At 44.1% G+C, this 25416-nt stretch overlaps 1 protein-coding gene across 2 annotated transcripts in view; it reads left to right on the top strand.

Annotated features, from left to right (window-relative positions):
- The window catches only part of LOC117962945 (collagen and calcium-binding EGF domain-containing protein 1-like), a 108578-nt gene that overhangs the window by 44415 nt on the left and 38747 nt on the right, over nt 1-25416 (top strand). For both annotated transcript variants that reach the window (XM_058998394.1, XM_058998393.1), the window contains exon 3: nt 7462-7514. In XM_058998394.1, the coding sequence (XP_058854377.1) occupies nt 7462-7514 (53 nt within the window). The remainder of the gene's footprint in view (nt 1-7461; nt 7515-25416) is intronic.

Raw genomic sequence — 25416 nt, 5'->3', positions numbered from 1 at the left:
TAAGAAGGGACCCAATAGGATGGGGGCATTCTGCTATAATTGTGGCAAAGATGGACACACAATGGAAAAGTGCTCTAATCCAGTGAATGCAGTGCTGGTTCAGCAAAAGCTCAGGAATAGATGCGAGAACAGGGCTGCACAGCGCAGAGAAGCTTATACTCCATTGCATCCTTTAAACTAGATGGGTGTCTCTATAAGGGACAGATAGAGGCACTGAATTCATGTACACCCAGTCCCAAAACAACTCAAAAGCACAATATACCCAGTTTTCATAAAAGTTTACAGGGCGTACCTCCTGGTCTTGTTTTTGAGTCGTGTCACACTGTTGCTTTTCTTGATGGTGTTCGTTGCCTCTGTTTGGTAGACACTGGATCACAGGTAACTTGCCTATCTGAGTCATTTTACCGTCAGTATTTGTCACATCTCAAGTTAAGCTCGATACAAGACTTACTCTGTGTTGTTGGTGCGGGAGGTAGTACTGTTCCTTATCTAGGATTCATAGAAGTTAATGTGCAATTTCCTGAAGATGTTTGTGGCACAGAAAACAGCTTTTATGTGTTAGTTCTTGTTTGCCCTGACAATCAATGTAATACTACTGTACCTCTCTTAGTGGGAACAAATGTACTTAGGCATCTCATGCGTGAGTGTGAGGAGAAGGCTGGTGCGCAATACTTGAAGAGGCTGGCTATCCGCTGCGACTGGGCTGCTGCCTATACAAATACAATTGGTGAAGCCAATGCAAAAGCAAAAACTACCAAAGTGAGATTAGCCAGTAAAACACCTGTTACTGTTCCCAAGAACGAGTCTAAAGAGCTGAAATGTATGCTGAGTAAGAATATCTATAGCAAAGGATGCAATATACTTATAGAAGCATCTGAAGGACGTCCCATTGCAGGAGGATTACTGGTTTACAATCAGCTGCTAGAAGGAGACCCTCAAAATCGTACCAAGATTGGAGTCATGGTCAAAAATGCCTCTGATCATGATATCACCTTACAACCCAGAAGTGTTGTTGCTGCAGGGGAAACAGTGGAGTGGATAAGGGCATTAGATGTCTCCAAATTAAATCTGATGGAGTCCAGATGTTCTAGTGCTACTGCAGTATTGAGAGAGGGAGAAAAGTTCGGTCCCAGTAATACAACAAGGCTGGAGTTGGATATTGATAACTCACCAGTTTATGACGATTTCAAGAAAGATATTACTACTAGGATAGAAAAAGAAGTAGGCAGTGCATTCTCCCTCCATGATCTCGGCATAGGACATGCTCCTGGGATAACACACAAAATAGTGCTCACAGACAACACTCCATTCAAAGAGCGCACCCGTCGTGTCTCTCCAGCTGATTTTGAAGACCTGAGAAGTCACCTTCATGAGTTGCTGACTACTGGGATTATTGAAGAGTCTGACAGCCCTATGCATCTCCAGTTGTCTTGGTTAGAAAGAAAAACGGATCCCTACGAATGGTTGTGGACTACAGAAGACTGAATCGTCGGGCAGCAGTGTGGAGTAGTGGTTAGGGCTCTGGACTCTAGACCGGAGGGTTATGGGTTCAATCCCCAGTGGGGGACACTGCTGTTGTACCCTTGAGCAAGGTACTTTACCTAGATTGCTCCAGTAAAAACCCAATTGTATAAATGGGTAATTGTATGTAAAAATAATGTGAAATCTGTATAATGTGAAATAATGTATAATGTGATATCTTGTAACAATTGTAAGTCGCCCTGGATAAGGGCGTCTGCTAAGAAATAAATAATAATAATAATAATAATAATAACCAGGCGGGATGCATACCCACTTCCTAGAATAGAGGAGACTTTTGCTCTTCTTTCAGGCTCAAAATGGTTCTCAGTACTAGATCTAAAAAGCGGATATTATCAAATTGAAGTAGAAGAGTCTGACCGTGCCAAGACTGCATTCACAACGCCATTTGGTAATTGGCCATTCAAAATGATGCCTCAAGGTTTAACCAATGCCCCAGCTACATTTCAGAGAACAATGGAGCGGGTGATGTCAGGAATTAATCTACAGGAAGCGGTTGCTTTCCTGGATGACCTAATTATATTTTCAGACACTCTTGAACAACACGAGGAACGTCTAATGAAGGTCCTGCATCGCATTGCTCAGTATGGCTTGAAGCTCTCTCCTTCAAAATGTAAATTCTTCCAGAATTCGGTGGCATATCTGGGACACAAGATTTCGGAAGAGGGAATCTGCCCTGACCCCCAGAAGATTTCAGCTATAATAGATTGGCCGACGCCCAAGAACATCAGAGAGGTTAGGTCTTTTCTCGGCTTCGCAGGGTATTACAGACGTTTTGTGGAAAAATATGCAAACATTGCTAGGCCATTAAATGATTTGTTGGTGGGCGAAGCTTCAAACAGAAAGAAAGGGGCATCTTGGCGAATAAAAGCAAGACAGTCTTTGGGTGATCGATGGACAGCAGATTGTCAAAGGGCATTTGAATGCATCAAAGAGAAGCTCACTACATCGCCAGTGTTAGGATTTGCAGACTGGAAACTCCATTATATCTTGCACACAGATGCCAGTATCACAGGCCTGGGAGCAGCACTCTACCAGGTCCAGGATGGTAAAATGAGAGTTATCTCATATGCTAGTCGAGGACTTAGCAAAAGTGAACGAAACTACCCTGTTCACAAATTGGAATTTTTAGCTTTGAAATGGTCAATAAGTGAAAAGTTTCATGACTATTTATATGGGACAGAATTCAAAGTAGTGACAGATAATAATCCTCTGACATATGTTCTCACAACTGCGAAATTGGATGCTGCAGGACATAGGTGGTTGTCAGCCCTGTCTATCTATGACTTTGACATAAGCTACAGATCTGGAAAAACTGATATGGATGCAGATGGCTTATCCCGAAGGCCAAATGGACCTGCTGCAGATGATGATGACTCCCTGAAGCAAGTGGAGAGAATTGCTAAAATGCTGTCCAGGACCAGACAAGACCCTGATTTTGACACCCTGGAGTCAGATGTGTGTAAGGCTGCTTTCCTGAGGCATAAAGTAGTAGTACTTGCACAGGAAGTTGAATCAGAAGAGCCTGGTGAGCAAGAGAATCCAGAGATAGAAGTGAGCGGGAACAAACCTAGCGCTGTAGAAGCTTTGCCTAGTGGAGAGGGTGCCATTCCAGATGATTTTGAATTTCCAGAACCATGGCCAGGGCAACCATTACTTCCTGGATTAACTTTAGAAAACTGGAAAGTTCTTCAAAACAGAGATGTTAATCTGTCCAGAGTCATTCAGTTGTTGGGGAAAGGCAGAAAGCTTGAAGAAAAATTCAGAAAGTCAGAGACCCCTGAAGTAAGATTACTTTTAAAAGAGTGGCCTAAACTTCTCCTTAAAGAGGGTGTTCTACATCGGCGGGTGATGAGGAATGAAGAACTATACGATCAGTTGGTGATTCCACAAAGTCACCAGGCTAGAGCTTTGGAAGGAGTACATGATGAAACTGGACATCTTGGCTATGAGAGGACTCTGGATTTGGCTAGAGCACGCTTCTATTGGCCAAGGATGACCCGGGATGTGGAACAGAAATGCAAAACTTGTGAGAGGTGCTTACGCAGAAAAGCAAGGGCAGAGAAGGCTGCAAAAATGGTCAATATAAATGTTTATGCTCCCATGGAGCTTGTCTGCATAGATTTTTTATCATTAGAACCTGATTCCAAAGATATTCGGAACATACTAGTTATAACCGATCACTTCACAAAATATGCGCAAGCATATCCAACTAAAGACCAGACTGCCAAGACTGTAGCCAATCTGTTGTGGGAGAATGTAATTTGCCACTACGGGTTTCCCAAGAGAGTTCATAGCGATCAAGGTGCAAATTTTCAGTCTGAACTCATTTCAGAGCTCTGTAAAATTTGTGGCACTAAATCTAGAACTACACCTTACCATCCTAGAGGAAATCCAGTTGAAAGATTTAACAGAACCCTCCTTGACATGCTGGGTACACTCTCTGAGAAGAAGAAAGATAACTGGAGGAAGTATGTTCGCCCTCTCGTTCATGCATATAACTGCACTCGTAACGACACTACTGGAGAGTCTCCGTTCTTCCTCATGTTTGGTAGGCAGCCAAGATTGCCTATAGATTTGTGCTTTGGCATCAGTCCTGTTGGACATGACCATAAGACTCATCAGCAATATGTGAAGGAACTTCGTCAGAGGCTAAAATATGCCTACGAGCGAGCCACTAAGGAAGCAGAGAAAAGACAGCTGGCCAATAAACAGAGATGGGACAAGAAGGTCATAGCATCATCCTTGGAGGAAGGAGATCGAGTCCTGGTTAGGAATGTAAATTTGCGTAGGAAGCACAAAATAGCTGACCGCTGGGAACACGCTGTTTACATTGTCGTACGGCAGGCTAGATAAGAGCTGCCAGTCTATGTGATTAGACCAGAGAAAGATGATGGACCTGAGAGAACATTGCACAGAGACATGTTGCGTCCTTGTGGATTCATATCGGCTGAAGAGGGAGTTGATGATGGCACAGTACCTGAGAAGGCAAGACGTACGAGGACGAGGCAGACTGCAGGGACCTTGGATGAAACTAGAAATTCTGATGAGGATGATACAGATCAATCGGTAATTCCTTCTGAAGAAGAACAGAATATTGCTGGTTCTGGATTGAATCCAGAAGCTCCTGAGTTCTGTACTTACCTGCCAATGACTGATGAAGATCCTCCACTCCATTCTTCTTTGCATGAAGACGACGTGACGGGACCAGTAACTGAGGTTACTATTGAAAGAGAAATAACCGAGGAAATCTCAGAATCAGCACTGGGTGAACTTCAACAAAGTTCCAAAACTGAGCCTAGGGAGACCATAGATCCCCAAGTGTTAAGACGATCAGAAAGAGAGAGGAAACTGCCATCTAAGTTCAAAGATTTTGAAGTAACTTCTCAAAAGATAACTTCTGACAAGAAACACGATTACAATAGAGCTGTTTCACAAATTGTTTCCTGTGTACAACAGCAAAACAAAATGATATTGGAACAGTTGCATAAACAGACCGAGCTATTGATTCAGGCTTTGATTTCGCATTAGCATATAGAAGATGATTAAATAAATATATGGATATTTTTGGTGGGTGTTACTATCAAGGACGATAGCTTTTAGGGAGGGAGAATGTAACCCCCATGCTTCCTGTTTCCAAATATGGGTATCAGTGAGTCTGTTTCTTTAACACGACCCCCCCCCTTCTGTGCCCGCAATAAACACGTGCACAGTCAGTTGCCTGCATGTTAATTTCCAATGTGCAAACGAGTGCTAGAGCTACCGTCCTAGGAATACATCTGAAATTCACTGTCCTGCATTGCTATTATATTTTATTAATAGGTAAGCGATTTCTCCTTACTTTTGATTTTTTATTGATTAAAAATAGCAGGATTTGCTGTAATAAAGCTTTAAGTAAAACTTTAAATAAATAAATAAGTAGTGTGGCCGCCATGTGGATGATTCTGTTCAATACAGCTTTGCAAATAAATATTTGAAGTGGCTATATTCTAATACTTATAAAAGAATAATATATTTTTTTATATTTGAGTGATTTCTGTTATTTAAAGAGGGAGTTGTGTTTCCCATTTTACTCGGTAAATAGAAAAAAAAAGAGAATATTGTTTATACATTCGTCCGCCATTTTGACTGAACTGCAGTTAAATATAGTTCAAAACTTGAACGGTTTATAATATGTGTTTAAGATGTTCCAAATATATATTTGTCATTTATATAGTACATTTGTATTGTATGGTTACTAAAAAAAAAATACACTTTAAATAAGTTTCCTTTTAATTAATGCACCATGTGTGTATTGTGTTTTACACAGTCAGTTGCCTGCATGTTAATTTCCAATGTGCAAACGAGTGCTAGAGCTACCGTCCTAGGAATACATCTGAAATTTCTATATGCTCTATCTTCACTGTCCTGCATTGCTATTATATTTTATTAATAGTTCGTGGAGACCGGAGATTACGAAGAGTGGAGGACTCGATCCATTGCATCTACCGAGACGGCTTGTATTGCAGCGGGACTGTACAGTTCAGCAGAAGGACTTGTTTTTTTTATATATTTTTAAGTCCTCCGGAGGTACTTTAGTCGTTGTGCACAACTGATAGAAACATTTTGTTTTATTCTATATTTTTATTTCCAATGTTTTTTTTTTTTACTGTGAACAATATTGTAACAATTTTAATTGCTACATATATATTACTTTTATAAATATTTTCTTTTCATAAAGCATATTTGTTGTTGCTGAGTGATTCTTTATAATAAAGTAACCTGGTATAAATATATTAAGGCAACTGTATAACGTAAAGTACATTTTCTTAAGAAGGGTATACGCAGCATTAGAGAGAGATCTCCAGAATTCACATATATTTTCCCTGAACTTAATTCTCAATGTGACTCATTGTAATAGTGGGTTACAACTAGCTACAGTTGTGTGTGTGTGTGTGTGTATGTGTGTGTTTAATGTACTCGTGCTGTATTCGTGTTGTTTGCTTCGCTCCTGGTGTGCATAGCCCTTAAGTCTAGGTCAGTGGCACAGCTGTCAGCCATGTGCAAAAATCTTGATTCGTTAGGAAACACTCGCGGCGTGTGCATCGTTCAATAGGAAAAGCCACGTAATGCCCTGGAGCGCTCTGCTCACTGCACACACTCCTGAGCTTCAAACAAGTACACAACCCCAGTCTTCACGTTCCAACTACCAACCCCTGTAACAGAGAGACAGGAAGTATTTAAAGACCCCTCAATTAGACACAGATTGAATTCATTAAGCAATGAGAACTAATTGCAGATTATCAACCAATTCACAGGCTCTAACTTTACAGAAATGTCATGGAGTCTGCCTTATATAGAAATAAACCGCACATACATAAACGGCCAGTACAGAGATAGGAAAACATACGAGACTTACAATGGAGTTCTATTAGCCTGCCCGTTCTACCTGAATAAAACTTACATTAGCCCTCTGTTAATTATGAAAAAACACTATTGCTTATTTAGAAATTATCTAAAACGGATTGGAATAGCCTGGCCAGGTATTGTGCCACTCAATTAAGTTCAGCAGCAAAGCTTCTTATGATACAGTGGTGTAGCAGGTGCTACAGTACAGTTAATAATGCTGTCTCTTATGATAGAAGACTGTGCTGTAGCATAAGTTGTACAGTTAACACTGTCTCTTATCATATGAGAGTGCCTTCTCATGAGCAAGAGGACTGCAAAGCGATATTAACAGAACACAGTGCATGGTTAGCATTGTTATTCATTCCTTTAGAATTGGTGTCAGTTGGCCCACTTATGGCAAAATAAGAGCTACTGAAATGTTCTTAAATGTGGCGATTAGATTAGAGTCCTGATTTATAAAGCAGCTTAGTTTGTTTGGTTTGATCCGATTCTAAGCAGTTCTCTTGATGGTTTGCTTTGTTTTGTGTCTTGCAGGAAGAAATGCTGTGAAGGCTACAGGTTTGTGATGGGCCAATGCATTTCAGAAAGTAGGTAAACGCACCATGTGCTGAACAGCAAACTACAGGAATTATGCTTGTTAAGGTTAAATTAGCTAGGAATACCAATTCGCATGTTGTATTACTTCCTCTTACATACAGTACATGCTTACAATCATATTATTGTAGGCCTCTAGCTGGCTTTTAGATACATTTCCTCTGCTGTTAGTAACTGAGAGGCGTGTTGTGGGAACAGAAAACCAGCAGGAGGGAGTGTGATCTGCTCAGAAAAGAAATAAACACCCTGAATGCCACAGCGGTCTTTTCATTGCTGTTTATTTCATATATATACAGAATACTGAATGATCGTTCGGGGTGTACGGTTTTTATTCGTGGAGGTCCTGGTGAGGCTTGTGATTTACTGGGATATCCTCGAATAAGGAAATGAGCGATCATTCAGTATCCTCTATTTATTGCAATAAAGATACCCTTGTATTCTTCATGTTCATGTATGTGCACGTACAAGGGCGTAGGTTTGGTTTGAACATTGGTGGGGACACAATTATTTAGGGGGGTGGAGTCGCAGTCGCTAGGGGGGTTCGGGGGCATGCCCACCTGAGAAATTTTTTTTAGGAGACAGCTGTTAAATGGTCACATCTGGTGGCTTGAAATGAATGCTGGACATGAATCGAAGACAATCTGATTGACATGAAGTTGGCTGGTATACACTTAAAACACTATGATAAAGTGGCCCTCCTGGAAGCTGGTTTGACATCCCTGCTATAGAATTACTAATAACCTGAATTATAACCTATCCCAGCCTTACTGTAAGCTACCAATACCCCTGGCGCTACAAGAATGAGCACATGCACGCTTACGTGGCCTGCCTCTCCTGTGTCTGTGCTGCTGCTCGTACCTGGGTGCATTGCTTCATTCACCTGATAAAATAATAAATTAATGCATGCCATATAGAGAGATAATATATGGCTATGCTAACTTTATTTGCTGAGTATTACTATACAGCATTAGCCTACTATCATATCACAATGTGCCTCAAACAATAGCATATCTCAAAACTGAGTCTAACACTTTCACTGTTATAATCACCAAGTCATTACAGACCTCACCTGCGACCCTGTTGCTCCACCTGCCTCTGTACTGCTTTTACCAGGTTTCACTGCTTCATTCACCTGATAAAATGATAAATTGATGCATGCTGTTCAGAGAGAAAGTATGACTCTGCTAACTTCATTAGTAAATTATTTTTACATTTGCTATGAGAATCATTATCAACTGTGTTTATTACTTTAACGACATCTTCCTACTTACACTTTGACTTTTTGTAAAAAAAAAAAAAAACTTCCTTACGTCCATCTTTCTTTTTTTGACTGCCATTATGCTTTAGTCACCTAAAGCCAAATTTAAGTGATTAGATAACCTTAGTTGGTTAATGATATCAAAACATGCTCTCTCTCTCTCTCTCTCTCTCTCTCTCTCTCTCTCTCTCTCTGTCTCTGTCTCTGTCTCTCACACACACACACACACACACACACAAACACAAACACACACACAAACACACACAATGATTTAGCTGTGAAACAAGCTAGCTAGCCACCAAGGACGTGGGGTTAGCAGCTAGCAATGGGTAGCTAACGTAATAAACCTACTTACCTACCCATTAGGTAGGTCGGCAGGTTTATTCACTCAAACTATGTTGCTGACGAGCTGACAATACCTTCAGCCCCGGTACCTGGCTTTCATTCAGTCAGTGGCTCACACTCATATCAGACTGACTGGCAAGCGGCAGCTTCAGATGAGCGTCTTTCCAGAGTCCAGCCTAAGCCAGCGATTCCCAACCTTGTTTTACTCACGCCCCACTGGAATTAATTTTTATATCTGTTTCCCCCCCCCCCCCCCCGGTTAATTTGACTTTTTAATGTATTTTTTTATTACTGCATATATATAGTGCGTTTATTTAGCCGCCTGGATAATCACACTGTCCATTCAATCAAATACATATGTTCGTGTTCGCTTTTTACACACACAATACAAAAATATCTAGCAAGGAGTAAGTTAGTTACAAAGGGAGGAAGGAGGAGGATAGAAATAATGTGACAACGCATTAACCAACAAACACAAATATCGAATTAAACTGATTATATTTATTCTTATTTTAAAAAATAAATGTGAAAATTGTGGCACAATATACACCGTTTAAGAATGACTAGATTTTTTTAAATTTTAAACCCGGAGCATGACCTTTCACTCCCGAGTCCTTGTGCACTTTCGCGCCTCAATGAAAACAACACACTCTGCTTGGTCCCTGACGTCAGCCGCGCACTGAGTCTGTGTTACAGTGATGCATTATGGAATTTGTAGTTTTCTTGTCTGCTAATTACACCCCAAAACCCCACCAAACACCTACAAATCCCAGGGTGCCATTCTTTTTAAAGCTACCGGTATCTCTTTTTCTCTCTTTAATAACTCAAATGGTGAAATCGGGAGTATCGTTGGGCACGTCACTGTTATTATTACTAGTACGTTATTATTCAAACGTTCACCGCACCCCCCTGGAAGGTTTCACGGCCCCCCCGGTTGAGAACCTAAGGCCTAAGCCAATCAAATTAGCGTTTTTTTTTTTTTGGAGGAGGGAGGAGCAACGAGGGGATCTTGAGAGAGTTAACCCTTTGTGGAGCGGATAAAATGACTTGACAAAAGACGTTTCAGATTTATCAAAATTATTGGTAATTCAACGGACATGTCCCTACCGTCCCTAACTAAATCTACGTCGGTGTGCACGTGTACAAATATAGTCCTTTATAAAACAGCAGGCAGAGGTGCTACTTTCTGATTCGTCAATCACACGTGCCTCCCATTGAAAAATCTTACAATATCACCACGGCTGGAGCCTCATCACAAAATATTGATAATATAATATTAATCCACTAACAGTTAAACAAAAAAAAGGATATTAGGAAATTGAAGAAAGCAGGGACCACAACTAACCAGTTTCAATACAAACAGGGACTAAACACACCCCTCCCGTACAATAAAGCATGCATCACACCTGACCAGTTTCAAAAGAAAAAGTTATACAACACTAACATTCAATGAAAAAAGATCCAACACTGAAACAAAGAAACTAGAAGTCATGGAATGATGTGCACACAAATAATCCACTCTAACATGCACTTTCACTGTGAAAACACATATTTAAAAAATCCCTGATATAAGAAATCAGATATCTAATAGTACAGGACATGTAAGAAATCAGATATCTAATAGTACAGACAATTTAAACAAGCCGTCGTACAACACTGACAAAACTACTTCTCTGGGCCCTGCTACACCTGAACAAACCTTTGAATCTTTCACCTCCATTAATCAGCTAGATTTTATTGACCTAGTTAGTACGACAAAATCCACTACATGTGCTTTAGACTCCATTCCTACTAAACTGCTTAAAGAAGTTTTTCTAGGATTAATAATACCCCTTTAAATATTGTTAATAGCTCGCTTTCATCTGGTACTGTTCCCAAATCCTTCAAGGCTGCTGTAGTACAACCATGGTGTGACAGGATGGACCGAGGTTTGAGACTCAGACAGTGTAAAGTTCAAAAATAAAGTTTTTAATAAACAAAAATACAAAATAAATAGGCACAAGGACCAAACAAAACGGTTTTAAACACAAAATACACACAAAGCAAAAAGCAAAACTTACAAAAATAAAGGTTTCCAGGCTGGGCGTTGCCTTCACTGGAACAGAAAAACAACACATACAAACACACTCTTGTTTCTAGATCTCTCCTTCAACTCTCTCTCCTAGCCAGGGCCTCTCCCCTGGCTTTTATCCCCTGTGGCTGGAGCCCAATTATTCAATAATTACTGATTAGTCAATTAGGGCTCCAGCCACATTCTCACATGTTTTTCTGGCAGGGAGGAATTTTAACCCCCTCCCTGCCAGTCCCAACATTGATCATAAAGACGGGGCAGTACCCCGTCACATATCCCCCCCCTTGTGCCAAGCACAACATGGCCTAAATGGCCACCTCCCCCCTCAGTCTCAGTCCCGGAAGAGGGGGAAGCACAGTGTCCATGGGGGTGGCCATGGTGGGACGTTCGGCACCACCCAATTCTTCGTGGCCAGCAGCTCCCTCTTCCGGGGCTCCGGCCACACACCATCTTGCCGCGAAAGTGCCGCTGGGGGAGCTGGTCTCCTGACCTCCCTCCCCCTCTTCATGGCCAGCAACTCCCCTCCGTGGGGCTCCGGCCATAGTGTAGCGACCCCAGGCGAAGCAGGATCCCCGAAGACCCCAAGCGACGGCAGCAGCAGCGGACCCTCGGGAGGCGACGGCAGCAGCAGCGGACCCTCGGGAGGCGACGGCAGCAGCAGCGGACCCTCGGGAGGCGACGGCAGCAGCAGCGGACCCTCGGGAGGCGACGGCAGCAGCAGCGGACCCTCGGGAGGCGGAGACGGGAACGGCGGCCCGGCTCCCTCTGGTGGCGGAGGCGGGAACGGCGGCCCGGCTCCCTCTGGTGGCGGAGGCGGGAACGGCGGCCCGGCTCCCTCTGGTGGCGGAGGCGGGAACGGCGGCCCGGCTCGCTCTGGTGGCGGAGGCGGGAACGGCGGCCCGGCTCCCTCTGGTGGCGGAGGCGGGAACGGCGGCCCGGCTCCCTCTGCTGGCGGAGGCGGGAACGGCGGCCCGGCTCCCTCTGCTGGCGGAGGCGGGAACGGCGGCCCGGCTCCCTCTGCTGGCGGAGGCGGGAACGGCGGCCCGGCTCCCTCTGCTGGCGGAGGCGGGAACGGCGGCCCGGCTCCCTCTGCTGGCGGAGGCGGGAACGGCGGCTCGTCTCCCTCTGCTGGCGGAGGCGGGAACGGCGGCTCGTCTCCCTCTGCTGGCGGAGGCGGGAACGGCGGCCCCTCTCCCTCTGCTGGCGGAGGCGGGAACGGCGGCCCGGCTCCCTCTGCTGGCGGAGGCGGGAACGGCGGCTCGTCTCCCTCTGCTGGCGGAGGCGGGAACGGCGGCTCGTCTCCCTCTGCTGGCGGAGGCGGGAACGGCGGCCCCTCTCCCTCTAGTGGCGGAGGCGGGAACGGCAGCTCGTCTCCCTCTAGTGGCGGAGGCGGGAACGGCAGCTCGTCTCCCTCTGCTGGCGGAGGCGGGAACGGCAACTCGTCTCCCTCTGCTGGCGGAGGCGGGAACGGCAACTCGTCTCCCTCTACAGGTCCCTTCAGCCCTAGGCCTGTGGGCTTCCCCTTCTCGGGCCGTGGACGCACCGACTCCTCCCGCTCGGGCCGTGGACGCACCGACTCCTCCCTCTCGGGCCGTGGACGCACCGACTCCTCCCGCTCGGGCTCCTCCCCCTCGGGCTGTGGACGTTCGGGCTCCTCCCTCTCGGGCTGTGGACGTTCGGGCTCCTCCCTCTCGGGCTGTGGACGTTCGGGCTCCTCCCTCTCGGGCTGTGGACGTTCGGGCTCCTCCCTCTCGGGCTGTGGACATTCGGGCTCCCCCTCTCTGGGCGAAGGCAGCGGCTCCCCCTCTCTGGGCGACGGCAGCGGCCCCCATTCTGGCTCTCGGGACGGCGGCTCCTCCCCTTCTGGCTCTCGGGACGGCAGCTCCTCCCCTTCTGGCTCTCGGGACGGCAGCTCCTCCCCTTCTGGCTCTCGGGACAGCGGCTCCTCCCCTTCTGGCTCTCGGGACAGCGGCTCCTCCCCTTCTGGCTCTCGGGACAGCGGCTCCTCCCCTTCTGGCTCTCGGGACAGCGGCTCACCCCTCTCTGGCTCTCGGGACAGCGGCTCACCCCTCTCTGGCTCTCGGGACGATGGCTCACCCCTCTCTGGCTCTCGGGACGATGGCTCACCCCTCTCTGGCTCTCGGGACGACAGCTCCACCTTCTTTATTGGAATGATTGGGGCGTCTCCCATATCTACCGCCAGGTAATTAATGACCATCAGGGCCAGCTCTGCGAAGGACGCCGGGTGATGCTGTTCCTCCCACTTTTCCCACCTCCCCCCATCTCGACGCCACAGCGTGTTGACAACTATGGGGAGGTCGTGGGAGAGGTCTGCCTCAGGGTGCATCAACCAGTCCCATATTTCCTGGGATGGTGGTGAAGACGGTGATGTAGGAAGTGGTGGGGTGGCTGCCGAGGACGGGGTTTGCAGCTGCTCCTGGTCCCGATTGTGGGGGCATCCTGCCCAGTTGTGGCCATCCACCTCACAGCGCCCACACCAGTCAGCTGGTGGCCCATCTGGACAGGACCTCCACCGGTGATCCACCTTCCCGCACCAGGAGCACCAGGGGAAAAGACTGGCTGGGTCCTCCAGCTGGGGTGGCTGTTGTTGCAGCAGCCTACATTTCTTCGGCTGCTGCTTCTCCTGCCTTTGCCGCTGTCTGCTCTTCTTCCCCATTTATCAAAAAAAAAAAAAAAACTCCCAAAATTCAAGAAAAAAAAAAAAAAAAAAATTACTGCTCTGAGCCTCCAGGTGGCGCTATCCCTCTTCTGACACCAACTGTGACAGGATGGACCGAGGTTTGAGACTCAGACAGTGTAAAGTTCAAAAATAAAGTTTTTAATAAACAAAAATACAAAATAAATAGGCACAAGGACCAAACAAAACGGTTTTAAACACAAAATACACACAAAGCAAAAAGCAAAACTTACAAAAATAAAGGTTTCCAGGCTGGGCGTTGCCTTCACTGGAACAGAAAAACAACACATACAAACACACTCTTGTTTCTAGATCTCTCCTTCAACTCTCTCTCCTAGCCAGGGCCTCTCCCCTGGCTTTTATCCCCTGTGGCTGGAGCCCAATTATTCAATAATTACTGATTAGTCAATTAGGGCTCCAGCCACATTCTCACATGTTTTTCTGGCAGGGAGGAATTTTAACCCCCTCCCTGCCAGTCCCAACATTGATCATAAAGACGGGGCAGTACCCCGTCACACATGGCTTAAAAACCTACTCTGGATCCCCAAATCCTTCAGAACTTTAGTCCTATTTCTAATCTCCCCTTTCTATCTAAAGTTGTAATACCTTCCTAGCAGTACATGATATATATGTGAGATTTCAGTGAGGTTTCCTCCCGGGTCATAGTACTGAAACTGCTCTTCTTAGAGTGGTAATGATGTGCTCTTGTCATCAGATATGGGCTCCCCCTCGGTTCTTTTAGATCTGAGTGCAGCATGTGACACTATTGATCCTGCAATTGTGATTGAACGTCTCCAGGCTCATAGGATTGTCAGGTAGTGTCCTGTCCTGGTTTAAATCCTGTTTTTCAAATAGGCTATAGTATGTTAAAATAGAGGAAGGTTCTCCCTTTCTATCTGAAGTTACATGTGGCGTCCCCCAGGGTTCTCTTCTCAGAACAATTTTATTTTCCTTATACATGCTGCCCTTGGCCGATATTGTCTGTAGACATGAGGTCAATTTTCATTGATATGCTGCTGATACTCAACTATATTTGTCTCTACTTTATCTTCAAATAATCTGACTACCGCTCTGGCTGATATTAAGCTATGGATGTCGGACAACTTTTTTTTGTTAAATTCAGATAAAACAGAGGTAATCCTTTTGGGATCAAAGAGTTAACTTAACAATACAAATCCATGTGTTTTTCTATCAGACAGCTTCTCATACTCACTGAAAGCTGAACTTGGGTGTCATTTTTGACCCTGATCTTTCATTTGAAATGCATATTAGGAATGTAACCAACGGGTCTTTTTTTCACCTTTAGAAATATTGCTAAAGTAAGAGGCTTTCTTTTGCTGCTGGATGCTGAGAGATTGATGCATGTCTTTGTATCATCTAGGCTTGATTATTGCAACACCCTGTTTTTAGGTATCCCAAGCTATGTTTTATCCCGTTTGCAGCTTGTACAAAATGCCGCGGCCAGGGTTTTAACAAGAACAAAAAAAAACTGAACATATTTCCCCTCTGCTAGAAGCCCTACATTGGGCGGAATATAAGGGACTAAAAGGATGCTGGGCTGGGCTGCTTACTGTCCCAAGAGCTTTTAAGAACAACAGAGCGTTCAGTTGTAGGGCCCCTGTATTGTTGAACGCTCTCCCTGGCTTTATAAGAGATAAAGCGTTCAGTTGTAGGGCCCCTGTACTGTGGAACTCTCTCCCTGGCTCTATAAGAGATAGAACATTCAGTTGTAGGGCCCCTGTATTGTGGAGCACTCTCCCAGGCTCTATAAGAGATAGAGCGTTCAGTTGCAGGGCCCCTGTGCTGTGGAATGCTCTCCATGGCTCTATAAGAGATAGAGCGTTCAGTTGTAGGGCCCCTGTATTGTGGAGCACTCTCCCTGGCTCTATAAGAGATAGAGCGTTCAGTTGCGGGTCCCTGTGCTGTGGAATGCTCTCCATGGCTCTGTAAGAGAGGCCTCAACCATAGCAATTTTAAGTCAAGATTAAAAACCTATTTTTATGATCTATCATTTCCATTTTAATCAGACTGTCATTTTTATTTTACTGTTTTGCTGATTTTACTGTTTATTTTTTATGTACTAGTTTTATTTCTGTTTTTATGGTTTTTGCAGTTTTGTTGATGTTTTGAACTGTTGTTTTCTGTTAAGTGTTTTGAGATGGCTCTACCACGAAAGGTGCTTTATAAATAAAGTTTGATTTGATTTGATTGGGCTTCTAAATCAGGGCCCAGTTACCCTCCTGACTTGCCAATGTGAGCAGCCTTCCCCCTTCCTTTGTCTCGTACTCCAGGGAGGGAATCCCCTTGCGTGTCAAAGAGGTTGTGGACGGCACCTTATTTAACTGTTGGTTAGAAGCCAGCATTGTTTTATTGATGGCTAGGCCCTGGACCCTGGCTTTTGCTCAAGCTGTTTAATAATGTTCTTAGGTCAAACTACAACAGAACCTCTCAATAGCTCATGTATTTACAATTGCTAACGGTTATTTTCTACATTTTATAATTATTCTTAAAAATACAGGTGACCAGTAATCAGACAAACAACGTTAATCCAGGTGTGTAGCAGGGCAGGGCCCTGCCTGTAAATGATATTGTTGTGTGGTGATTTGGTGGTGGTTGGCAGGGATGGGGTTAATTTCCTGTCCCTGCCAAAATACATGTGAGAATGTGGCTGGAGCTAATTGAATCACTGATAATTAGGCTCCAGCCACATGGTATAAAAAAGGGTCAATTCTTTTGTTTGGGGGAGGTGTTTTGGGGTGAGTGAACAGTGTGTTACTGTGTTGCTACATTAGTTTGGTGTGACAAAGTTCAGTGAAGGCTCTGCCCAGCCTGAACAGTTTTGTTTAAACTTTTGTTTTGGCCCTTGTGTCAGTTATTTTGTAAGTGTTTATTGTGTGCGAGATTTGTTTTTGTTTGACCTTTTATTTTTGCTCTGTGAGCAGAGTTTTGTTCCAGTTTTTTATTTACTTTTGTTTATTAAACCGCGCAGAAGCACTTTAACTGCAGTTTCCTGGTTTCCGAGTCTCTCTGCGTGTCGATTAACATCTGGGCCCACGACGCTACCCTGTCACAAGGTGCAATGAAGTTTTAATTGTATAATCCAATGCCTGATGGCTAACGGCAGTAAACAATCACAATGTTAATGAAGCAATACAGCAGAGAGTATTGCTTATTTATAATCCGAGGTTTTGCCCCGAAATAATAACGTTTCAGTTCACCCACACGTAACACATACACAAACACAAACACCAGTCCACAGTGCGTGCTCTAGTGCTCGTGGTGAATACAGTTCTTTAGTGACAACAAAAGTGCAGTGTTGTTGATCCGGGTTTAGTGCTGGCCTTTGGTGACAGCTCCGGATCGTGTTAGCCGTCCAAATAATTACAAACAATAATACTATTATTTTTTTTCCTTTTTTTTAAATTTAGTAATGTCCAATTATTTTTATGCTCAGCCCACCGCTACTACCCCTGCGCTGACTCAGGAGCGGCGAAGACGAACACACGCTGTCCTCTGAAGCATGTGTCGTCAGCCGACCGCTTTTTTACACTGCAGACTCACCATGCAGTCACCCAGAGCTACAGCGTCGGAGGACAATGCAGCCCTGGGCAGTTTACAGGCAAGCCTGCAGGCGCCCGGTCAGACTACAAGGGACGCTGGTGCGCTGTGAGCCGAGGACACCCTGGCCGACCTAACCCTCCCTCCACCCGGGCGGCGCTCAGCCAATTGAGCGCCGCCCCCTGGGAGCTCCCGTCCACGGGCGGCTGTGGAATAGCCTGGACTCGAACTCGTGACGCCCAGACTATAGGGCACATCCTGCACTCCACGCAGAGCGCCTTTGCTGGATGCGCCACTCGGGAGCCCCCTACAAACAATAATATTAACGACAAACAAAAACAAACAAAACACTCACGCTCCTCCAATCCGCAGATGCCAGGCCGTTTCCTGTCCGGGTCATTGAGTTCTTATTCCGTAGCTTTTCCCCCTCACTAGATGACTTCCACTTAACCCTGGGAATAAACTGTCATGCCATTTAGTGCAGGGTATTCTGTTCCCTTTATGCAGCTGCCTCACAGGTCGGGAGGGAGATCTCATTCAATCTCTGTCACAATCCCCAATCAGACTTCTCTTTGAGCACTGCTGTTGGACATGGTTTTGATATTAATGATATAAAACAATACATCCCTTTTGGGACAGGTGGGTTAATTCAGGGGTTGGATTAGAAGTTTTCTGTCAGTTATCATTCTCTGATCGAATCTGTAATACACTGTGAAAGACTTCTTGTTGAAATGTGTCTAAACTACTGTATTTTAGTACTAGTAATTCTTACGACTAAGAGCTTAAAGTTATACGTGCCTTTAAAAAGAGTATATATTATAAATGATAACATGATTTATGTCATACTAATAGAATCATTTTACCGCACTCTCCTCTCCTCCTTCTCCTCTACTCTCTCCTCTGCTAAATGTACTTATTTCCAATCTGTAATCCAAGCCTCCACTAACAACCCACGTAAACTATTCTCTACCTTCTCCCTCCTAAACCCTCCCCCCTCCTCCTCCCTCCTCTATCTCCTCTGATGACTTTGCCTCTTTCTTCTCTTCTAAAATCTCAGATATCCGCAAACTCTTTAACACCTCTCCCTTCCCCGCACCCCCTCCTGCTCCAACCCCTACACCCACTGCATCCCCTACTAACTCACCCTCCTTCCCCACCTTCTCTCCCCTCTCAGACTCTGACCTCTCCTCCCTCCTCCAGGGTCACAAACCCACCATGTGTTCCCTGGACCCCCTCCCCACTCATCTCTTTCAAGCTGCTGCTCCTGCTCTACTTCCCTTCATCTCCTCCCTTCTCAACACCTCTCTCCTTTCTGGTCTCTTTCCCTCTGCCTTCAAACAAGCCTCTATCACTCCCCTCCTCAAAAAACCTACCCTCGACCCCACCTCCCTCCAGAGCTACTGTCCTGTCTCCCTCCTACCCTTCCTCTCCAAAACCCTCGAGCGGGCTGTACACCGCCAGCTCTCTGCTTTCCTGTCCAACCACTCTCTGCTCGACCCTCTCCAATCTGGCTTCCGCTCTGCTCACTCAACTTACACTGCCCTCCTGTCTGTCACCAACTCACTAAACTCTGCCCGAGCTGCCTCTCTCTCCTCTGTCCTAATTCTCCTCGACCTCTCTTCTGCATTTGACACTGTCGATCACTCTATTCTACTATCCTCTCTCACTGACCTGGGAATCTCTGGCACTGCTCTGACCTGGTTCTCCTCCTACCTCTCCAACCGCACTTACCTCTCTTATTCTCAGCACATCTCCACTCTGGCACGCACCTGCCGATTTCTTCCTGAGCAACATACGAAGAATCCGACCCTTCCTCACCAACTACGCCACCCAGCTCCTGGTCCAGGCCCTGGTACTCTCCCGCCTAGACGACTGCAACTCCCTCCTGGCTGGCCTCCCTGCATCCGCCACCCATCCGCTGCAGCTCATCCAGAACTCCGCTGCTCACCTGGTGTTCTCTTTGCCTCGCTTCTCCCACGCAACTCCACTGGATTGGATTGCCTGGTCATTAGGACCTGCCTACCTGATTGGATTGTATTGCCTGGTCATTAGGACCTGCCTACCTGATTGGATTTGGCATCACCCTGGTGTGGGGCATGATCTCCTCTGTAAAGCAAACCAATGCTGTTGTTTGCTTAAGAATCATTGCAGATCAAATCCACACAGCAATGCTCCACTTGTACCCATTTCAAGACAATAAAGCACCAGTCCATCGTGACAGAATTGCTGGAATGGTTTGAGGAGTATGACAGACTTCGGTGGAAAATGAGAGAGCTCTCTTCAATGCTGCACACAGTCAGCATCAAAACTGCCAGAGTTGCTTCTGGGAGTTCAATTTCTTGTAAATGAAAATCATTTAAAAAATCTTTTAGGCTGTGACTCATTGTCACAAAGACGGCCGGAGTGGGTGGCGTCAGACCAGAAACAGGAACACAAACGACAGAGAGATGGGGTTTTGGTGAGGCTGAACGCGTGATCGCGTTCAGCATTTAATAAACAGAACAGAAAATAAAAGGTTTGAACAGACAAAAACAGGACACGGCACTGGTAGCCAAAATAAAAAGACAAACAAAACGTACTACTAAACACTTAACAAACGGTGCACGGAGGGACAAACAAACACGGTGAGTACAAACACTTCTAGATATTATTTTTACTTTACTATTTTACGTTCTCCTTCTCTCTCACCCGTTCTCCACTCTCGAACACCCAACCACCAGTGAGTGAAAATGTGTCTCTATATATACTGTTGTGCTGGGATTCAATTACTAATTAATTATTCACTTGAATCCCAGCACGTGAATTAATTCTGTGCAACCCCGTGCTCGCATATTATATTTTAAATGCACGTGCGTGATGTGCAATCCCGTGCCTAAATACAAATCTACACTTTAAATACACGTGAAACACAGACCCGTTTATATCCTGTGTACCAATGACTATACACCAACATTAACACACACACGCACGCAACATACAACACAGAACACACAAATGCACACAGGGGCGGGGCACTTTGCCACACTCATCTACAGTGTTTTATTTTGAAATCTATATGTATCATTATGTAAACACTAAAGCACCTGACTCATGTGAATGAACCGCTGAGTTGAGCATCAGTAAACGCATCAGTGATAGAGAGATAGGAGTCATCTGAGCCGAGCTCCCTACCTGTTTAAATACCTGACGTGACTAAAGTAAACGCATCAGTGATAGAGAGATAGGAGTCATCTGAGCCAAGCTCCCTACCTGTTTAAATACCTGACATGACTAAAGTAAACGCATCAGTGATAGAGAGATAGGAGTCATCTGAGCCGAGCTCCCTACCTGTTTAAATACCATCAGTGATAGAGAGATAGGAGTCATCTGAGCCAAGCTCCCTACCTGTTTAAATACCTGAAGTGACTAAAGTAAACGCATCAGTGATAGAGAGATAGGAGTCATCTGAGCCGAGCTCCCTACCTGTTTAAATACCTGATGTGACTAAAGTAAACGCATCAGTGATAGAGAGATAGGAGTCATCTGAGCCGAGCTCCCTACCTGTTTAAATACCTGATGTGACTAAAGTAAACGCATCAGTGGTAGAGAGATAGGAGTCATCTGAGCCGAGCTCCCTACCTGTTTAAATACCTGAAGTGACTAAAGTAAACGCATCAGTGATAGAGAGATAGGAGTCATCTGAGCCGAGCTCCCTACCTGTTTAAATACTACGTGACTAAAGTAAACGCATCAGTGATAGAGAGATAGGAGTCATCTGAGCCGAGCTCCCTACCTGTTTAAATACCTGACATGACTAAAGTAAACGCATCAGTGATAGAGAGATAGGAGTCATCTGAGCCGAGCTCCCTACCTGTTTAAATACCTGACATGACTAAAGTAAACGCATCAGTGATAGAGAGATAGGAGTCATCTGAGCCGAGCTCCCTACCTGTTTAAATACCTGATGTGACTAAAGTAAACGCATCAGTGATAGAGAGATAGGAGTCATCTGAGCCGAGCTCCCTACCTGTTTAAATACCTGATGTGACTAAAGTAAACGCATCAGTGATAGAGAGATAGGAGTCATCTGAGCCGAGCTCCCTACCTGTTTAAATACCTGAAGTGACTAAAGTAAACGCATCAGTGATAGAGAGGAGTCATCTGAGCCGAGCTCCCTACCTGTTTAAATACTACGTGACTAAAGTAAACGCATCAGTGATAGAGAGATAGGAGTCATCTGAGCCGAGCTCCCTACCTGTTTAAATACTACGTGACTAAAGTAAACGCATCAGTGATAGAGAGATAGGAGTCATCTGAGCCGAGCTCCCTACCTGTTTAAATACCTGAAGTGACTAAAGTAAACGCATCAGTGATAGAGAGATAGGAGTCATCTGAGCCGAGCTCCCTACCTGTTTAAATACTACGTGACTAAAGTAAACGCATCAGTGATAGAGAGATAGGAGTCATCTGAGCCGAGCTCCCTACCTGTTTAAATACCTGACATGACTAAAGTAAACGCATCAGTGATAGAGAGATAGGAGTCATCTGAGCCGAGCTCCCTACCTGTTTAAATACTACGTGACTAAAGTAAACGCATCAGTGATAGAGAGATAGGAGTCATCTGAGCCGAGCTCCCTACCTGTTTAAATACCTGACATGACTAAAGTAAACGCATCAGTGATAGAGAGATAGGAGTCATCTGAGCCGAGCTCCCTACCTGTTTAAATACCTGACATGACTAAAGTAAACGCATCAGTGATAGAGAGATAGGAGTCATCTGAGCCGAGCTCCCTACCTGTTTAAATACCTGACATGACTAAAGTAAACGCATCAGTGATAGAGAGATAGGAGTCATCTGAGCCGAGCTCCCTACCTGTTTAAATACCTGACGTGACTAAAGTAAACGCATCAGTGATAGAGAGATAGGAGTCATCTGAGCCGAGCTCCCTACCTGTTTAAATACCTGACATGACTAAAGTAAACGCATCAGTGATAGAGAGATAGGAGTCATCTGAGCCGAGCTCCCTACCTGTTTAAATACCTGACGTGACTAAAGTAAACGCATCAGTGATAGAGAGATAGGAGTCATCTGAGCCGAGCTCCCTACCTGTTTAAATACCTGACGTGACTAAAGTAAACGCATCAGTGATAGAGAGATAGGAGTCATCTGAGCCGAGCTCCCTACCTGTTTAAATACCATCAGTGATAGAGAGATAGGAGTCATCTGAGCCAAGCTCCCTACCTGTTTAAATACCTGACGTGACTAAAGTAAACGCATCAGTGATAGAGAGATAGGAGTCATCTGAGCCGAGCTCCCTACCTGTTTAAATACCTGACATGACTAAAGTAAACGCATCAGTGATAGAGAGATAGGAGTCATCTGCTTAATAAAGATTTATGAGAGTGGCAGTGTTGACAGGCCTGTCACTGAGAGAGAGAGAGAGAGAGGGAGAGGGAGAGGATGTTAAAATGATGGATGGTATCAAAGGGGATGTGCAGCTGTCAAAGTTGTCATCAGGGCCTTTTCATCAGCTCCATTGTAAGAATTTGGTTTCCTTCCCAGATCTTCCATACCTCTTCCTCCTCACACGTCATAAATCACAAGCTCTGCTGCACACAATGCTGCTTAAATAAACGTGACACTACATTTATAGGAATGAAGGTTGTGTATAATCTCTGCTGTATATCATTAAAACATGTGAGCTGTGGGCTAGAAAATCATTTCCTTTTGGAAAGAAACAAACCTAGATTATGTATTATAGCTTACAAAATTATTCCATGAACTGTCGTGCACTTGCATTAACTGTATATATAAACACATTGTGATGGTGGTTCACTATGAAAGGCGCTATATAAAATAAAGATTGATAAAATAAAGATTGATATATATATAAAAAAGAGGATACAAAGAAAGAATTATAGAGATGGAGTTAAGAAAAGTGGATAAACTAAAAAGAGATGATCTACTAGATTATAAAAATAGAGATAAAAGGTCAAAAGAGTCCCATTAATAGTGACTTACTCTAAACTTTTGCCCAATATTTCTAAAATAGTTTGGAAACACTTGCGGATTCTACATAATTCAGAAAAATTAAAAAAAGTATTTCTTAAGGCCCCAGTTGTAGCATTCAAAAGAGAAGCTAATTTAGGGGATATTTTAGTTCACAGTAAACATAAAAGAATAATTGACAAAATAGGTTCTACGAACATGTGCACTAGTAGATGTAAAGTGTGTAAATACATAGACAAAAGTAAAAATATAATCAAACATAAGAACACCACATATCCACTAAAAACTAATACCTACTGTAAAAATAGCAATGTTGTTTATGGAATAGCCTGTGAAAAATGTGATGAAATCAAATATGTTGGAGAGACTGGAACTACTTTATATAAAATAATTCAGAACCACCTTTCATTAATTAGAAATAAAAAAATGAATGAACAAATAGTACAGCACTTCACCAGTCAGGGACATGACATAAATGATGTAAATATAGAAGAATAAAAGAAAGTAAATGGATAAATAGACTGAACACGATTATGCCAGCGGGACTCAACAGAAAAGAATGAACTAATTAACTTCAATAAATATATAACATTTAAATAAATAAACAAAATTCATTCAAAAGTTGTGCATGCTGATGCGCTGGGGAGGCCAAATCTAGACTGATCCTCAGAGCCAGCATTGCATGATATAATAAAAATATAAGTTTATATAAAGTAGTGTTAATTAGAATTAATACAGATTCAAAGATAGAAGTAAAAATGATGTCACAATATATAGAACACCATTACATCATGTAAGAATAAATCATGGATTTGAATGTAAACAATAACAAGTAGTTGTCATGCCGTCAAAACCCTATAAATACCTCCAATGTTTTGATTCAAACACAGGCTCCCTTGAGGAAGATATGTACAACATATCGAAACATTGGGCAGCTGGCTCTTTGAGCTAAAATATATATATATATATATATATATATATACAGACGTGCTCAAATTTGTTGGTACCCTTACAGCTCATTGAAATAATGCTTCATTCCTCCTGAAAAGTGATGAAATTAAAAGCTATTTTATCATGTATACTTGCATGCCTTTGGTATGTCATAGAATAAAGCAAAGAGGCTGTGAAAAGAGATGAATTATTGCTTATTCTACAAAGATATTCTAAAATGGCCTGGACACATTTGTTGGTACCCCTTAGAAAAGATAATAACTAATTGGATTATAGTGATATTTCAAACTAATTAGTTTCTTTAATTAGTATCACACATGTCTCCAATCTTGTAATCAGTCATTCAGCCTATTTAAATGGAGAAAAGTAGTCACTGTGCTGTTTGGTATCATTGTGTGCACCACACTGAACATGGACCAGAGAAAGCAAAGGAGAGAGTTGTCTGAGGAGATCAGAAAGAAAATAATAGACAAGCATGGTAAAGGTAAAGGCTACAAGACCATCTCCAAGCAGCTTGATGTTCCTGTGACAACAGTTGCAAATATTATTAAGAAGTTTAAGGTCCATGGAACTGTAGCCAACCTCCCTGGGCGCGGCCGCAAGAGGAAAATCGACCCCAGATTGAACAGAAGGATAGTGCGAATGGTAGAAAAAGAACCTAGGATAACTGCCAAAGAGATACAAGCTGAACTCCAAGGTGAAGGTACGTCAGTTTCTGATCGCACCATCCGTCGCTTTTTGAGCGAAAGTGGGCTCCATGGAAGAAGACCCAGGAGGACTCCACTTTTGAAAGAAAAACATAAAAAAAGCCAGACTGGAGTTTGCTAAAATGCATATTGACAAGCCACAATCCTTCTGGGAGAATGTCCTTTGGACAGATGAGTCAAAACTGGAGCTTTCTGGCAAGTCACATCAGCTCTATGTTCACAGACGAAAAAATGAAGCTTTCAAAGAAAAGAACACCATACCTACAGTGAAACATGGAGGAGGCTCGGTTATGTTTTGGGGCTGCTTTGCTGCGCCTG

The sequence above is a fragment of the Acipenser ruthenus genome, chromosome 24 (assembly GCF_902713425.1).
Source record: "Acipenser ruthenus chromosome 24, fAciRut3.2 maternal haplotype, whole genome shotgun sequence".
Classification (NCBI taxonomy): domain Eukaryota; kingdom Metazoa; phylum Chordata; class Actinopteri; order Acipenseriformes; family Acipenseridae; genus Acipenser; species Acipenser ruthenus.
The sequence above is the reverse complement of the archived record's forward strand: the minus strand, read 5'-3'. Positions and strand labels throughout refer to the sequence as shown.